This window comes from Trichechus manatus, unplaced genomic scaffold, assembly GCF_000243295.1.
Source record: "Trichechus manatus latirostris isolate Lorelei unplaced genomic scaffold, TriManLat1.0 scaffold00201, whole genome shotgun sequence".
In the NCBI taxonomy this organism is placed as follows: domain Eukaryota; kingdom Metazoa; phylum Chordata; class Mammalia; order Sirenia; family Trichechidae; genus Trichechus; species Trichechus manatus.
This window is the reverse complement of record NW_004444137.1, coordinates 1,076,912-1,093,068: the sequence shown is the minus strand read 5'-3', so window position 1 is coordinate 1,093,068 and position 16,157 is coordinate 1,076,912. Positions and strand designations below refer to the sequence as shown.

The window sequence follows — 16,157 nt, the reverse complement described above, 5'->3', positions numbered from 1 at the left end:
TTAGAGTCACGTAACAATGTATGTATAAATTTTTGTTACGGGAAAAAATTAAAAAAAAGAAAATACCATATTTTGAGTCAGGCAGGAAACCCTGGCGGTGTGGTGGTTGACAGCTACAGCTGCTAACCAAAAGTTCAGCAGTTGGAATCCACCAGGTGCTCCTTGGAAACTGTATGGGGCAGTTCTACTCTGTCCTATAGGGTAGTTGTGAGTTGGAATCGAATTGACAGCAATGGATGGGTCAGGCACACCTTAGTCCTCAGCGATCTTTCCTTTTTAACACTTTAAAGAGGTCTTTTGCAGCAGATTTACCCAATGCAATACATCCTTTGATACATCTTGACTGCTGCTTCCATGGAGATTGATTGTGGATCCAAGTAAAAACAAATCTTTGACAACTTCAATCTTTAAAAAAAAAAAAAAAAATTAGTCTTAAATATCATATGGAATCCCTGATGCTGCAGATGGTTAAGTGCTGGGCTACTAACCAAAACGTTGGTGGTTCAAGTCCACCCAGAGGTGCCTCCAAAGAAAGGCTTGGAGATCTACTTCTAAACTATCAGCCATTTGAAAACCCTGTTCTGACACACACGGGTTTGCCATGAATCAGAATCAACTCCACGGCTGCTGGTTTGCTGCTTTTTGGTAAATATAATATGCCTGCAATTTTTTTCTTATCCTACTATCACATACTTTTTAGTTTATCTTACATACATAGCATCATAGCCTCCGATTACAAATGAGTTCCGTTCCCAAGTCTGTCTTTGTGTCGAATATGTACGTTAAGTTGGAACAGTTAGATACAGTTCATATCTAAAGTCACTTAGTCAAATGGTTGTCTTAACCAAAAAAAAACAAACCCGCTGCCGTCGAGTTGATTCTGACTCATAGCGACCCTACAGGGCAGTGTAGAACTGCCCCATAGGGTTTCCAGAGAGCGGCTGTTGAATTTGAACTGCCAACCTTCTGGTTAGCAGCTGTAGCTCTTAACCACTAGTGTATCTTTCTGGCATAAAAAACACTAAACCATCTTTAACGTAATAATACAGTAATAATAATAATTTGATGCGTGTCGCAAAGTAGCATCGGTTTGTTATTACAATTTTTAATACAATCGGCTTTATGGGGGTTGGTTTATAACTATGGGTTGTACGTAAGTGAGAAGTTGGTAACCCGGTGACTGCCTGTGTTTCTTAAGTATGCTTTCCAAAAAAAAATCAAGTTTTGCTTAAATTAAATTTGCAGTAACTCTAGATGTAGGATTTTGCATCTTACCTTTCCCTCGTGTTTCCATAAGCCCGAGTCCGGTTGTTATTTTTATGTTCTGCCAATACCAACAAGTTTTGTTCTTGCTCCCCCAACCCCCAATCCTTGAGTAGTGTGACCTTCCCAAATGGTTTCAGAAGTCTAATCCTGAGGTTTCCGTAAACAGGGAAAGAGCTGTCATTCGTGTAATAGACACCATGCGGTATCTGTGTTGATTTGTCCTGATGGTTGTTCTCCTCTTTGTATGTCACCCCCTCAGGCTGTCCTGACAACAGCTCTGGCTCTGGATGTGAGCGCCCCCTGCTGGGCTTTCAGGGCTGCCTGAGACTCCTCTCCATCGGCGGTAAAGAGGTGGATTTCCTCTCCGTACAGCAGGGGGCGCTAGGGAGCTTCCGTGACCTCCAGGTGGACTCCTGCGGCATCATGGACAGGTAAGAGAGATCCTACGTCATTCTGACAGGGCTGTTTTTGTTGTTCTGATAGTGGATGAAAAACGAATGAACAGAGCACATTCTTCTTTCTCCTCTCTTCCTGTTATCTATTTCACATGGAATCATTATATTTACATTGAAGATAAGAAAATGACATCTTTAATTTTAAACTTTAAATGATAATGCGTTCTTGGAAGATACTCTCTTAGGAATTTCCTTTCTGTATGCCTCCAAGCTACTCAATTCTTATAGAATATGATTAATGCTGCTGTAAGAATTGACAGGTATAAATATGCATATTTTTGCTAGTGATTAAAACAGATTAAAATATTCTAAAAAGATAATTGATGATTGAGGACCAGAAATCAAAGTCTTTTTTGGTTAGCTGGATCTACCCCACACTACTTGATCTGCAGGGATAATGAAAAAGAACTCTTCCTTTGAGAAAGGTTGAGGCCTCGAGGATTAGTGATCACGTCAGCCCGATCAAGAGTGGAAAGAACCTGGTTACTGTTCCAACTGAGCACAGTACCGGGTCACTGAGGAAGTCAAGAAACGCAAACTTTTGAAACACTGCAACTTTATTCAAGTTATCTTACTAGTCATGCTATCTAACTCTTGGTTATTTTGGCTAGAAAGGAGAGATGGCTTAACTGTTAAGAGGTTAAAAACAATTTATTGACATGGTGTGCCTAACTCAGTACCTTCCCTGTAATAGGTACATGATACACTTATGTTGAACAAATGAACAAATTCTCAAAACCCTCACACATTCGTACATGGTGAAACTCGTGAAATGTCATTCTTTACAGAATACTTTGTGGATTGAGTCTGTTGTAAATTTAACACTAATTGAAATTTTGTGTTGTGTCCAAGAAACTATAACTTACAAATACAATTTAGTAATAGATCAGAAGACCGTAATTCCCACTGTGGGTAATATTCACCCATAAGAACTTGATTTCTTTATTGCAGAAGAATTTACCCACATGCACACATCTTATTTATTTGTAGGAAAAAAATAAAAGGATTCAAAGAATTTAACCCCAAACTCTCAATCCTGATTTTCAGACAGTAAATTTTTGGGGGCATAGAAATAATGATGTGGTCTGTGAGTTCTAACAGCAGCTGGATCAGGAGCCCCGAGTCTTGATATCAGGAGGGGGTTTAGAGACATTGGCTCACAGAGACAGATGAAGCCCTCTCTGAGGAACCTCCTTCCGTGGGCCAGGAGGGCCAGAGCCCGCAGCTCACTGGTAGTGACGTGAGTTGTCAGTTCAGTTACAAAGCTCACAAGAAATTGTTTTAGTGCCTTGAGAATTTCCTTTAAAAATTCTTATAGAATTACAAAATTTCTCTTACTTAAGGAATCCATATTGCCCTTTTGTGCATAAAGGTCTTTTAGCCAAAAAAAAAAAAAAAATATATATATATATATATATATATATACGTATATATACCTAAATCAAACCCACTGCCGTGGAGCCTACTCCAACTCATAGTGACCCCATAGGGTTTCCAAAGCTGTAAATCTCCATGGAAGCAGATTACCACATCTCTCTCCCACAGAGCCACTGGTGGTTTCAAACTGCCGACCTTTCGGTTAGCACTTGATCACTTTAACCACTGTGCCACCAGGGCTCCATACACACATACATATATACACACGTATATATGTGTATGTAAGTAGGTGTGTGTGTGTGTCTATCTATACCAAAAAAACAAACCAAGGCAGTTGGTGTCGAATTAACTCTGACTCACGGTGACCCCATATGTGTCAGAGTAGAACTGTACTCCATATTGTTTTCAATGGCCGATTTTATAAAAGTAGATCATTAGGCCTTTCTTCCAACGTGCCTCTGGGTGGATTCAAACTGCCAACCTTTTGGTTAGTAGCCGAGCACACACATGTATACATAGACACACATACACAAATATACACACACACACGTATGTGTGTATACATATACACACATATATACACACACGCTTGCTTGTGTATGCATATATACATACATATCACTCGCAAACAAATGTTTTTCCATATCACACCTAAAAATAATTCTCAGAAGTACGTACCAATCAGTGGACACATCTAGGCTATTAAGTTGTCTTCTTTTAGCAAACTTCAGGTGAATGGCAACTCGGTAAGTCAGTATGAAAATAACTCTCAGCACTTTCCTTGTCTGATACAGAGTCACTAATGACAGTATTCTAGGGTTGGATGGATCTTTTAACATCTAAAAACACGTCTTACCTCATTCTCCACTACTCTTGAGTAATAAAAAGTCATTTTCCCTTGGCACTTCAGGCTATATCTACTAACTGAGCTGGCAGTGATCTGTGAAATAGAGCCACTAAGAAGGCAACAAAACAAAAGCCCACACCCGAGGCTCTCTGCCGGGCGCTGTGCCACCTACCCAATGCCCTCCTGGTGCACGGCTCCATCTGCCGAGAGCAAGGCAAAATTGGCTGCAGTGAAGACGAGATTTATTATTAAAATGCAGGTGGTTTTATAACTTCTACCCATTGGGTAGAGGAATTACTAATTCATGGTACGTAACGGCATTCAAATGATGCTACAGATTTTAAGAAAATATTTGAAATCCAACAAGAACATAGAAACATTTCCAAACCATGCAATGGGGTGTCCACACAGTGGCTCTGTCTTTTGGTGGCTCCAAATGGTGTTTTACACCTTTGGGGCCCAGGCTTTGGTAAGGGGGTAGTGGTGAAGAGAGTGTGAGTATTACACCAATTGAGTTTTGGACATTAGGATTTGGACTCTAGATAACTGAGTTTCCATAGTCCTTTTTGAGCTGTTGCAGATACCATCTGCAACACTCCAAGGAGGGAGCCGTAGCCACGGCCTGCGTGCATGGGCTGTATTGAGTGAGCCACTATTCCCCTCTCTCCGTTCTCTGTGGTCTGTGGCCCAGTGTTAACTTTCTATGCTAAATGCAATGCACACTACATGGTTTGCTTTTCTTTGTGGGAAATAGTGAATTTAGAAGAAAATGCATTACCATAAACTTAAAGTTCTTATTTTAAAAAAAACTTACCCCAAAACATTTTTAGGGAAAATATAGTACTCTTTATTTTTATAATAGAGCAGTCATTTTCAATCTTTTAAACACGTGTGGAATCTATTCAAGTGCAATTTTAGAGAGTTCCAGTGTGACAACAAGAAAAGCAAGAAGTTGCTTTGCTCTGATACCTGGTAAAGGGAATGGGTTCTGCCCAGGTCGAGCCACCCCTTCAGCCCCAGGGGCTCGGCAGAACGAGATTTGAACACCACCTCTTGAAATACTCTTTGCTTTTGCTGTAGACTTGGTGGTGGTGTTGCTGTCAAGTTGGCCCCTCCCTTGTGGTGACCGATGCCAAAAGGATTACACCGTTATGCTCCATAGGGCTTCCTTTGGCTGATCTTTGGAAGTAGATTTCCAAGCCTTCCTTCCTAGTCCATGTCAGTCTAGAAGTTCTGCTGAAACCTGTTTAGTATCATATTGCTGCTGTGTGCTGTCCAGTCAATTCCAACTCATAGCAACCCTATAGGACAGGGTAGAACTACCCTATAAAGTCTCCTAGGCTGTAATCTTTATGGGAGCAGATCGCCAGGTCTTTTCGCCTGCAGAGCCAATGGTGGGTTCGAACCGCCGACCTTTCAGTTAGCAGCCGAGTGCTTAACCATTGGGCCACCAGGGCTCCTTCGTTTAGCATCACAGCCCATAGGCTGATGGCCTGCTGCTTGCTTTTGTAAAGAAAATTCTGTTAGGACACAGCCGTGCTCATTCATTTTGCAATGTCGATGGCTTTTTTGCTATAATGGCATAGTTGAGTAGTTACAACAGAGACCTTATGACCTTCAAAGCCTAAAATATTTACTATCTTGCCCTTTATGGAAAAAGTTTGTGGTTGCTACTATAGACTAATAAATAACTTGGAGTAAATAGCCTGGTGGTGCAATGGTTAAGTGCTCCGTTGCTAACCAAAACGTTGGTGGTTTGAACCCACCCAGTGGCTCTGAGGGAGAAAGACCTGGTGATCTGCATCCATAAAGATTACAGCCTAGAAAACCCTATGGGGCAGTTCTACTCTGTCATATGGTGTCATCGTGAGTTGGAATCCACTCCACGGCACCCAGCAACAATGACAAAGACGGATGTTGTTGGGGCTCTGGGGACATGTGGGAGGGGCAACTAATTTGCATTGAGGCAGAGCTATACTGTCAGGGAGGAGGAAGGAATATCTAAACAGGGATACAAGCTAATGGTGTAAGTTAGTCACGTGAGAGAGGAAGGGTCCCTCCAATGGAAGTAACAGCCTTGTGCCCATGCCCAAGGTGCAGTGACGGGTCTACCCCATTTGAGGAAATGAGGGAAGCCCAGGATGGCTGGATAGAAATTCTGACTTTGAGGAGAAGAGCAGGGAGTGGCAAAGGATGGGCTGCCTAGCTGGGCCAGAGCTACAATGTAGAGGTCTGATGACCAACTGGAAGTCTGGACATTAACCTATGGTTCTGTAGGAAATCACTGAAGGACTTGAAGCTGGGAAGTCACATTCTCCCTTTGTATTCAGGAAAGACTCTGATCACAGGTGGAAGATGACTTGGGTGTCTGCCGCAAAGAGGGAAAGGGTGTGTGTGATTGGAGGCTAGGAAGCCAGTGAAGAGGTTACTACTGTCACCCACATGAGAAATGACGTTGGCCTGAACTAGGGAGTAGAAAAGTGTGGATGATTTATAAGATATTTGGTAAGCAAAATCACAAATGGATTCACTGCACTAGTGTGGAATGATAGAGATGGAGGTGTCACGGATGACACCTAGGTTGTGGCTTGGACAACTGGATAAAGGGTGGAATTGAATAGTGATGGAGGAGAGGCACACTTTCGGAGGGGCAGAGTCAAGAGATTTGGTTATTAAGCCTTAAGCTATCTTGAGGATCATAGAAGTAAAGAATCTTAAAGTTAAAAAGAACATCAACTTGAACCTCCATCTCCAAGCATAGATCTCTTTTTAACTCCTGGTTGAGAGTAGATGATCCTTCTTCTACTTAATCTAGGCTACAAAGCTCTTGGTTGTTCACCAAATGGTTTGCCAGTGCTCATCTGTCACAACAATGGATTTCTACTCATTAGTCTGAGTTTGTCTTTGTTGCTATAATGAGTAAGTCTATCCTCCACACCACAGTCCTCTAATAATTTGATGAATAGTTATCCTAATAGCCTGAATCAGCCCTCTTGCAAGCCAAAACAAGTTTTCAATGTCTAGGTGTTAAAAATTTTCCCAATCCTGATTTCCTTCCTCGTATCAGCTCTCTTTGGTCAACATCTTCTTTAACTCCAGATGCGTCCTGACCCATGCAGAGTGTGCAGGAGCCATAGTCTCCTCCCACTTTCTGTGGAAATTGTACTTGTTTTGGTGCAGACTGAGCCCACATCATCTGGGTATAAGCAGAGTCGGAGTGCTGAGCGCCTGTGTTATTGATTGAATTGTATCCCTTAAAAAGATACATTGAAGTCCTGACCCTCGTACATGTGAATATGATCTTGTTTGGAAATAGAATTTATCTTTTGTTACATTAATGAGGCCATACCGGTGTAGAAAACCAAAAACCCATTGCCATCAAGTTGATTCTGACTCATAGCAACCCTACAGAACAAAGGAGAACTGCCTGGTGGATTTCAACTGCCAACCTCTTGGTTAGCAGCAGAGCTCTTAACCATTGAACTACCAGGGGTTGTACCAGCGTACAGTGAGTCCTAAACCTAATTCCTTCTAAGTAGTGCCTTATAAAATGTGAAAACAGAAATAAGAGGTCACAAAAGGGGTGAAGACACCATATGAGGATCTGTCTACATGCCGAGAAATGCCAAAAAACATCCAGGGCTAACAAAATTGGATGGGACAAAGAAGGACCTTCCCCTGGAGCACATAGAGAGAGAACATAATCTGTCGATGACCTGAATTTGGATTTTTAGCTTCAAAAACTGTAAGACAATAAATTTTTGTTCTGTAAATCCACCCATTTGTGGTATTTTTGTTATGGCAACACTAGGAAACCAAGATATAATTTGTCACTAAGAAGTGGGGTGCTGTAACAAATACCTAAAAATGTAAAAGGAGCTTTGGAATTGGGTAATCAGTAGAGGCTGGTTTTGAGGCACTTGATAGTAAGAGTCTAAATTGTCTTGAAGAAACTGTTGGTAGAATTATGGGCCTAAAAGTTGATTTAATAAGGGCTCAGAAAGAATTGAAAGCTGTAAGGAAAGCTTACATTGTCACAAACATAATGGTGCTAGAATGTGGATGTTAAGTGTGCTTCTAGTGAAGCTTTAAAAGGAAATGATAAACATGTTGTTGGACACTGGAGGAAAGATAATCCTTGTTATAAAGTTGTAAAGAACTTGTCTGAATTATGTTTGAATGTTTCGTGGAAACTAGAACTTATAAGTGATGAACTTGGATATACAGCTGAGAAGATTCCTAAGCAAAATCTTTTTTTCCCCTAAGTTTTGTTTATTTTCTTGTTGCTGTTGAGAATATATATAGCAAAACATACACCAATTAAACAGTTTCTACATGTACAATTTAGTGACATTGATTATATTCTTTGAGTTGTGTAACCATTCTCACCCTTCTTTTCTGAGTTATTCTTCCCTAATTAACATAAACTCACTGCCCCCTAAGTTTCCTATCTAACCTTTGAAGTTGCTGTTGCCAATTTTATCTCATATAGACAGTTCTTAAAAGAGCGTAATGTTCAAGGACTTTTTACTAGTTAAGCTAAACTATTGTTCAGTTTTAAGATGACTTCCGGGAATATTTTTGGCTTAAGGTTTAAACATTATCTCCGGGCAGTAGTTTCAGAGATTCATTCAGCTTCCATGGCTGGTGTGCCCATTTAGTCTCATTTTGTTTATGAGCCTGTCTAATCTTCAGCTGAAGAGTGAACCTCAAGAGTGACTTCTTTACTGAGCTATAAGGGTGTTTGAGGTCCATACTCTCAAGGTTTCTCCAGTCTGTGTCAGACCAATAAGTCTTTCTTTTTTTCTTTTTTGTGAGTTACAATTTTGTTCTACATTTTTCTCCAGCTCTGCCTGGGACCCTCTACCACCGGTCAGTGGTGGTAGCCAGGCAACATCTAGTTGTACTGAATGCAGTCTGGTGGAGGCTGTGGTAGTTGTGGTCCATTAGTCCTCTGGACTAATCTTTCCCTTGTGTCTCTGGTTTTTCCTCTTTCTCCCTTGCTCCAGACGGAGTGAGACTGGTGGAGTATCTTAGATGGCCACTCACAGGCTTTTAAGACCCCAGACACTACTCATCAAAGTAGAATGTAGAACATTTTCTTTATAAACTATACTATGCCAGTTGAGCTAGATGTTCTATGAGACCATGATCCCTAGAGCCCTCAGCCCAGCAATTCAGTCCCTCAGGGAGTTTGGATGTGTCTATGGAGCTTCCATGACCTTGCCTTGGACAGGTTGTGCTGGCATCCCCAGTATTGTGTACTGTCAACCTTCACCTAAGTTCCCACTTATCTATTGTCTATTTAGTGTTTTTTCCTCACACTCCTCACCTCCCTCATAATCACCAAAGATTGCTTTTTTTGGGCAAACCTTTTCATGAGTTTTTATAGTAGTGGTCTCATACAATATTTGCCCTTTTGTGATTGACTTATTTTGCTCAGCATAATGCCCTACAGATTCATCCATGTTGTGAGATGCTTCATAGATTCATCATTGTTCTTTATTGTTGCATAATACTCCACTGTGTGTATGTACCATAGTTTGTTTATCCATTCTTCTGTTGATGGGCACCTAGGTTGTTTCCATCTTTTTGCTATTGTGAACAATGCTGCCATGAACATAGGTGTGCATATGTCTGTTCCTGTGATGGCTCTTATTTCTCTAGCATATATTGCTAGGAGTGGGATTGCTGGCCTATATGGTATTTCTATTTCTAGCTTTTTAAGGAAGTGCCATATCATTTTCCAAAATGGTTGTATCACTTTGCATTCCCACCAGCAGGGCATAAGAGTTCCAATCTCCCCGCAGCCTCTCCAACATTTTTTATTTTCCGTTTTCTAGATCCATGCCAGTAATGTCGAGGTGAGATGGTATCTCGTTGTGGGATTGATTTGCATTTCTCTAATGGCTAGTTATTGTGAGCATTTCTTCATCTATCTCTTTGCTGCTTGAATATCTTCTTTGGTGAAGTGTCTATTCATTTCCTTTGCCCATTTTTTAATTGGATTATTTGTCTTTTTGATGTAGAAGTGTTGGATTTTCCTGTAGATTTTAGAGATTAAGCCTTTATCAGATTTGTCATAGCCAGAAATTTTTTCCTAGTCTGTAAGTTCTCTTTTCACTCTTTTGCTGAAATCTTTTGATAAAGATAAGTGTCTAATTTTTAAAAGGTCCCAGTTATCTAGCTTATCTTCTGGTGTTTGTGTATTGTTAGTTATCGTTTGTATCCTGCTAATACTGTGTATTAGGGCCTCTAGCATTAATCCCATTTTTTTCTTCCTATGACCTTTATCGTTTTTGGTTTTATATTTAGGTCTTTGATCCATTGTGAATTAGTTTCTGTGTATGGTGTGAGGTATGGGTCCTGTTTCATTTTTTACAGATGGACACCCAGTTTTGCCAGTACCATTTGTTAAAAGGACTGTCTTTTTCCCATTTGATGGACTTTGGGTCTTTGTCGAAGATCGAGTGACCGTAGGTGGATGGATTTACAGCTGGGTTCTCAATTCTGTTCCACTGGTCAATGTGTCTGTTGTTGTACCAGTAGCAGGCTGTTTTTGACTACCGTAGCTATATAGTATGTTCTGAAGTCAGGTAGTGCTAGTCTTCCTCCTTTGTTCTTCTTCTTCAACAGTGCTTATTTGGTGCCTTTTTCCTTTCCATGTAAAGTTAATGATTAGTTTTTCCATCTCTTTAAAGAATGCTGTTGGTATTTGGATTGGGATTGCATTGTATTTGTAGATTGCTTTGGGAAGAATTGACATTTTCACAATGTTGAGTCTACCTATTCACAAGCATGGTATGTTTTTCCATTTATGTAGGTCTTGTTTGGTTTCTTGCAATAGTGTTTTGTAGTTTTCTTTGTATGGGTCTTTTACATCCCTGGTTAGATTTATTCCTAAGTATTTTATTTTTCTAGAGGCTATTATACATGGTATTGTTTTCCTGATTTCCTTTTTGTCATTCTCATTATTGGTGTATAGGAATGCAACTGATGTTTCTATGTTTGTCTTGTATCCTGCTACTCTGCTGAATCTATTAGTTGCAGTAGTTTTCTCGTGGAGTCTTTTGGGTTTTCTGTGTATAGTATCATATCGTCTGCAAATAGGGACAATTTTTACCTCTTCCTTACGAATTTGGATGCCCTTTATTTCTTTTTCTTGCTTTATTGCTCTTCTTAGGACTTCCAGCACAATGTTAAATAGGATTGGTGATAAAGGGCATCGTTGTCTAGTTCCTGTTCTCAAGGAGAATGATTTCAGCCTCTCTCCATTAAGAATGATATTGGCTGTTGATTTTGTATAGATGCCTGTTATTATGTTGAGGAATTTCCCTTCTATACCTATTTTATTAAGAGTTTTTATCAGGAATGGGTGTTGGACTTCGTCGAATGCCTTTTCTGGGTCAGTTGAGATGATCATGTGATTCTTTTGTTTATGTGTGGATTACGTTGATTGATTTTCTAATGTTGAACCATCCCTGCATACCTGGTATGAATCTCACTTGATCGTGGTGTATTATTTTTTTTAATATGATGTTGAATTCTATTGGCTAGAATTTTGTTGAGAATTTTTGCATTTATATACATGAGAGATGTTGTTCTGTAATTTTCTTTTTTTGTGGTGTCTTTGCCTGGTTTTGGTATCAGGGTTATGCTGGCTTCATAGAATGAATTGGGAAGTATCCCTTCCTTTTCTATGTTTTGAAATAGTTTGAGTAGTACTGGTGTAAGCTCTTCTCTGAATGTTTGGTAGAATTCTCCAGTGAAGCCATCTGGACCAGGGCTTTTTTTGTTGGGAGTTTTTTTTAATCACCTTTTCAATCTCTTCTCTTGTCATGGGTCTGTTCAGATTTTCAACATCAGTTTGTGTTAGTTTTGGTAGGTAGTGTGTTTCTAGAAATTTATCCATTTCCTCTAGGTTTTCAAATTTCTTGGAGTATAGTTTTTCATAATACTCTGTTATGATCCTTTTCATTTCAGTTGGGTCTGTTGTAATGTCCCCCCTTTCATCTTATTTGGATGATTTGTGTCCTCTCCTGTTTTTCTTTTGTCAGTCTGGCCAGTGGTTTGTTGATTTTGTTGATCCTTTCAAAGAACCAACTTTTGGTTTTGTTGATTCTTTCTTTGTTTCTCTATTTCATTCATTTCTGCTCTAATCTTTATTATTTCCTTTCTTCTGGTGGCTGTGGTCTTTTACTGTTTTCTTTCTATTTGTTTGAGTTGTGTAGCTAATGTTTTGATTTTGTCCCTTTCTTCTTTTTTGATATGTGTGTCTTTTGGTATAAACTGACCTGTGAACACTGCCTTTGCTGTGTTCCAAAGGTTTTGGTATGGTGTGTTTGCATTCTCGTTGGATTCTAGGAATTTTTTTGATTCCATCTTTGATTTATTCTGTTACGCAGTGATTTTTAAGGAGGGTGCTATTCAGTTTTCATGTATTTGATTCTTTTCTTGTTATTACTTTTTACTTTGATGGCATTGTGATCAGAAAAAATGCTTTGTCTTATCGCAGTGTTTTGGATTTTGTTTATGGTTGCTTTGTAGCCTAGTATGTGGTCTATTCTGGAGAATGTTCCATGTGCGTTGGAAAAGAATGTGTACTTTGCTGCTGTTGGGTGGAGTGTTCTATATATATCTTTGAGATCAAGTTGGTTGATTGTGACCTTTAGATCTTTTGTATCTTTGTTGAGTTTCTTTCTAGATGTTCTGTCCTTAACCAAGAGTGGTGTGTTGAAGTCTCCTAATGCTATTGCGGAACTATCAATTTCTCTTTTCAGTGCTGTTAGAGTTTGTTTTATGAATTTTGGATCTCTGCCATTGGGTGCATAAGTATTTATTATGGTTATTTCTTCATGGTGGATTGTCCCTTTAATCATTAGATAATGCCCTTCTTTGTCTTTTATGGTGGATTTTGTTTTAAAGTTTATTTTATCTGAGATTAGTATTGCCACTCCTGCTCTTTTTGGTAGCTGTTTGCTCAATATATTTTTTCCATCCTTTGATTTCTAATAAATTTACGTCTTCATTTCTAAGATGTGTCTCTTGTAGACAGCATATTGATAGGTCCTGTTTTTTCAATCCATTCTGACACTCTATGTCTCTTTATGGGTGCATTTAAGACATTTACATTCAGTGTGGTTATTGATAGGTTTGTGTTTATTGCTGTCATTTTGTAATGCTTTTTTTGGCGGTGCTGAAATTTTCTTTGTTCCTCTTATTCTTCTGTGCTGAATTACTTTTGTTTGTGGATTTTTTTCATTTGTTTTGTTTTTGTAGATTTTGTGTTTACTGAGACTTTATGTTTTTCTTGTTTATTTTGATGAGTAGGTTTGTTAATTTTCTTTGTGGTTACCTTGAAATTTACCCCATCTTTCTAAGTTTAAACCAGTCTTTTATTGATAACGCCTTGACTTTGTCTCCATTAGAACGTTCTATACCTACACCGTTTATTCCCTCTTTTATTGTTCTGATGTTGTCATTTACAGATTGACATCTCTGGCTACCAGTTGTAAATCTTTTAGTTTTGTTTTAGCCTTCAGAGTTCATTATCTAGGTTGTTATCTGGCTGATTCTATCTTATGTGTTAGATTCAGGTTGTTTTCTGATATGGTTCTCTAACCAAAGGCTTTAATAATTCTTGTAAGTTTGGTTTCGTTTTTACATATTACCTTAATTTCTGTTTATCTGGAAATGTCCTAATTTCACCATCATATTTGTGTGAGAGTTTTGCAGGATATATTATTCTTGGTTGGCAGTATTTTCCTTTCAAGATTTTATTTATATCATCCCATTGCCTTCTTGTCTGCATGGTTCCTGCCGAGTAATTAGAGCTTGATCTTATTGTTTCCCCTTTCTGTGTGAATTTTCCTTTTTCTCGAGCTGTTCATAAGATTCTTTCTTTGTCTTTGGTTAGCGAGTGTGATTATGATATGTCTTGGAGTTTTTCTTTTGGAGTATATCCTATATGGGGTTCTTTGAGCTTCTTGGGTAGTTGACTTTTCATCTTTCATGATATTAGGGAAGTTTTCTGTCAGTAAATCTTCAATGAATCTCTACATGTTTTCTGTTTTCTCCCCCATTCTAGAACTCCAATCACATGCAATTTTTTGCCTTTGATTATATCCCACATCGTTCTCGGTGTTACTTCATTTTTCTTCATTATTTTCACTGATTTTTCCTAAAACAAACTGGTATCTGAGGATTTGCCTTCAATTTTGCTGATCCTGTCTTCCATTGTTTCAAATTTGCTCCTGAAATCTTCTATTGCACCATCCATTTCTGAAATCTTGTTTATCTTTTGGATTTCTAATTGCTGTTTTTGTATGATTTCCAGTTGTTTATTTATTTTCACATTTTGTTCGTGTATTATTTTCCTGATTTCTTCCATTGTTTTATCTGTCTTTTCTGTGATTTTGTCTATTTTTTTTTCCTTATCTTTGTCTGCATTTTGCTTCATCTGTTGGAGAACTCTGAATATTAGAGTTCTGAATTTCCTATCAGATAGTTCTAGTGTCTTTTCTTCTAGGAGAAGGTCATCTGATATTTTATTTTGGTCACTTTCTGGAGCCATCCTCTTCTTTCTTAAATATGTTTTGAGATTATTTGCTGTCTCTGGGACAGTCAAGAATTATTTTCTTCATTTGTTGATTGTATATTTGATTGTTTCTTCCTGCTTTGTTTTATTTGGTTATGTCTGGGCAGGCAGGCTGGGTATGTTTTGTTGCTTGCTCGCCTATGGGCATGATAGTTCTTAACACCTTGTCCAATGAATAGGGCCAGTCACACAGCTATGGTGCAGCAGGACGGTTCCAGCAGTGGTGGAGGGGTGGAGATGTGTAGTTTGTGGTACAAACTGGGAGCAACAGGGTTGGTTGATGGCAGCATAGGGCAGAGTCTGGAGAACTTCGTCAGTACCACTTGGGAGCTTGGTACTTGGTCCACGGTGCAGATAAGCAGGAGGGAAAGGAGAGGATGTGATGTGCAGAGCTAAGTCGGTGGGTGAAAGAAGAGAAAGAAGAGAAACAAAGGCAAAAAATGAAGTAAAAAAATAATAGAAAGAAAAAAAGTAAATAAAATGGCAGTACATTAGGATTCGGCCAGTGAGTGTAGGGCAGACCCATCGAGGCCATGTGCTGGTGGCTCTGTAGCCAAATGGTGTGGCTCAGCCTGTCTAGAAGCAGTGTGGGTGGCACACAGGACTAGGTGGGTGGGAGAAAGGAAAGAGGGGAGAGAGAGAGAAGAAGCTAACAATGAAACAGGCAAATAAAAAATAAAAAGTGAAATAAAAGCAATAACAACAACAACAAAAAATATGGTGATATGTGCACCGGCTGTTGAGGGCAAGGTGGAATTGGGGTGGCAGCAAGCTAATGTCTCTCACTAGGTAGCACAGCACAGCCCATTAGGAAGGGGCGGAGGCAGTGAAGGGCCTAGGTGGGAGGGAGAAGGAAAAGGAGAAGGAGATAGATAAAGAGAAATATAAAATATGGCACTGAGGGAGCTGTCCTGTGGGAGCAGTGCAGACCCAGGGAGGCTGTGTGCTAGAGGCTCTCCGGCTGAGTAGTACAGTATAGCCCTTCCAAGAAGTTGGGGGCTGCACATAGGGCTGAGTGAATGGGAGAGAGGAAAGGAAGGAAGGGAGAGAGAGAAGAAACAATAATAACAATGACAATAACAACAAAAATAGGAAAAAAAGAGACCAAAACAGTCAGTAAATAAATGAATAAAATGGTGCTGAGGGAGCTGGTTGGTGATGGCGGCGCAGACCTGGGCAGGCCACGTGCAATGACTCTCCAACCAAGCTGTGCAGCACGGCCCCTTGAGAAGGGGCGAAAATGGTGCACAAGGCCGGGTGGGTGGGAGAAAGGAAAGGAGAGAGAAGCAGAAAAGAAAAGAAGAAAAGAAAAAAAAAAGAATGAAGTAGACAAACTGAAAAATCACAGCCTGTCAAGAAGGGGAGGGGATGGCACACGGGGCTGGCTGGGTAAGAGAAAGGAAAGCAAGGAGAGGAGAGAGAGAGAAGCAACACAAAAGGCCAAAAAAAAAAAAAAAAAAAACAAATAAACAACAAAAATGAAAAAACCAACAAACCAAAAAATTGCAGCCTGTCAAGAAGGGAAGGGGATGGCATGTGGGGCTAGAGAAACAACAAAACAAAAAAAAGCCCTCCCCCCTGCAAAAAAACCCAAAAAACAAAAATACAAACAAAA

At 39.6% G+C, this 16,157-nt stretch overlaps 1 protein-coding gene across 1 annotated transcript in view; it reads left to right on the top strand.

The window, feature by feature from the left end:
* The window catches only part of LOC101351015 (contactin-associated protein-like 3), a 230,626-nt gene that overhangs the window by 117,191 nt on the left and 97,278 nt on the right, over positions 1 to 16,157 (top strand). Inside the window, exon 4 of the mRNA XM_023742135.1 lies at positions 1,526 to 1,697. Within this exon, the coding sequence (XP_023597903.1) occupies positions 1,526 to 1,697 (172 nt within the window). The remainder of the gene's footprint in view (positions 1 to 1,525; positions 1,698 to 16,157) is intronic.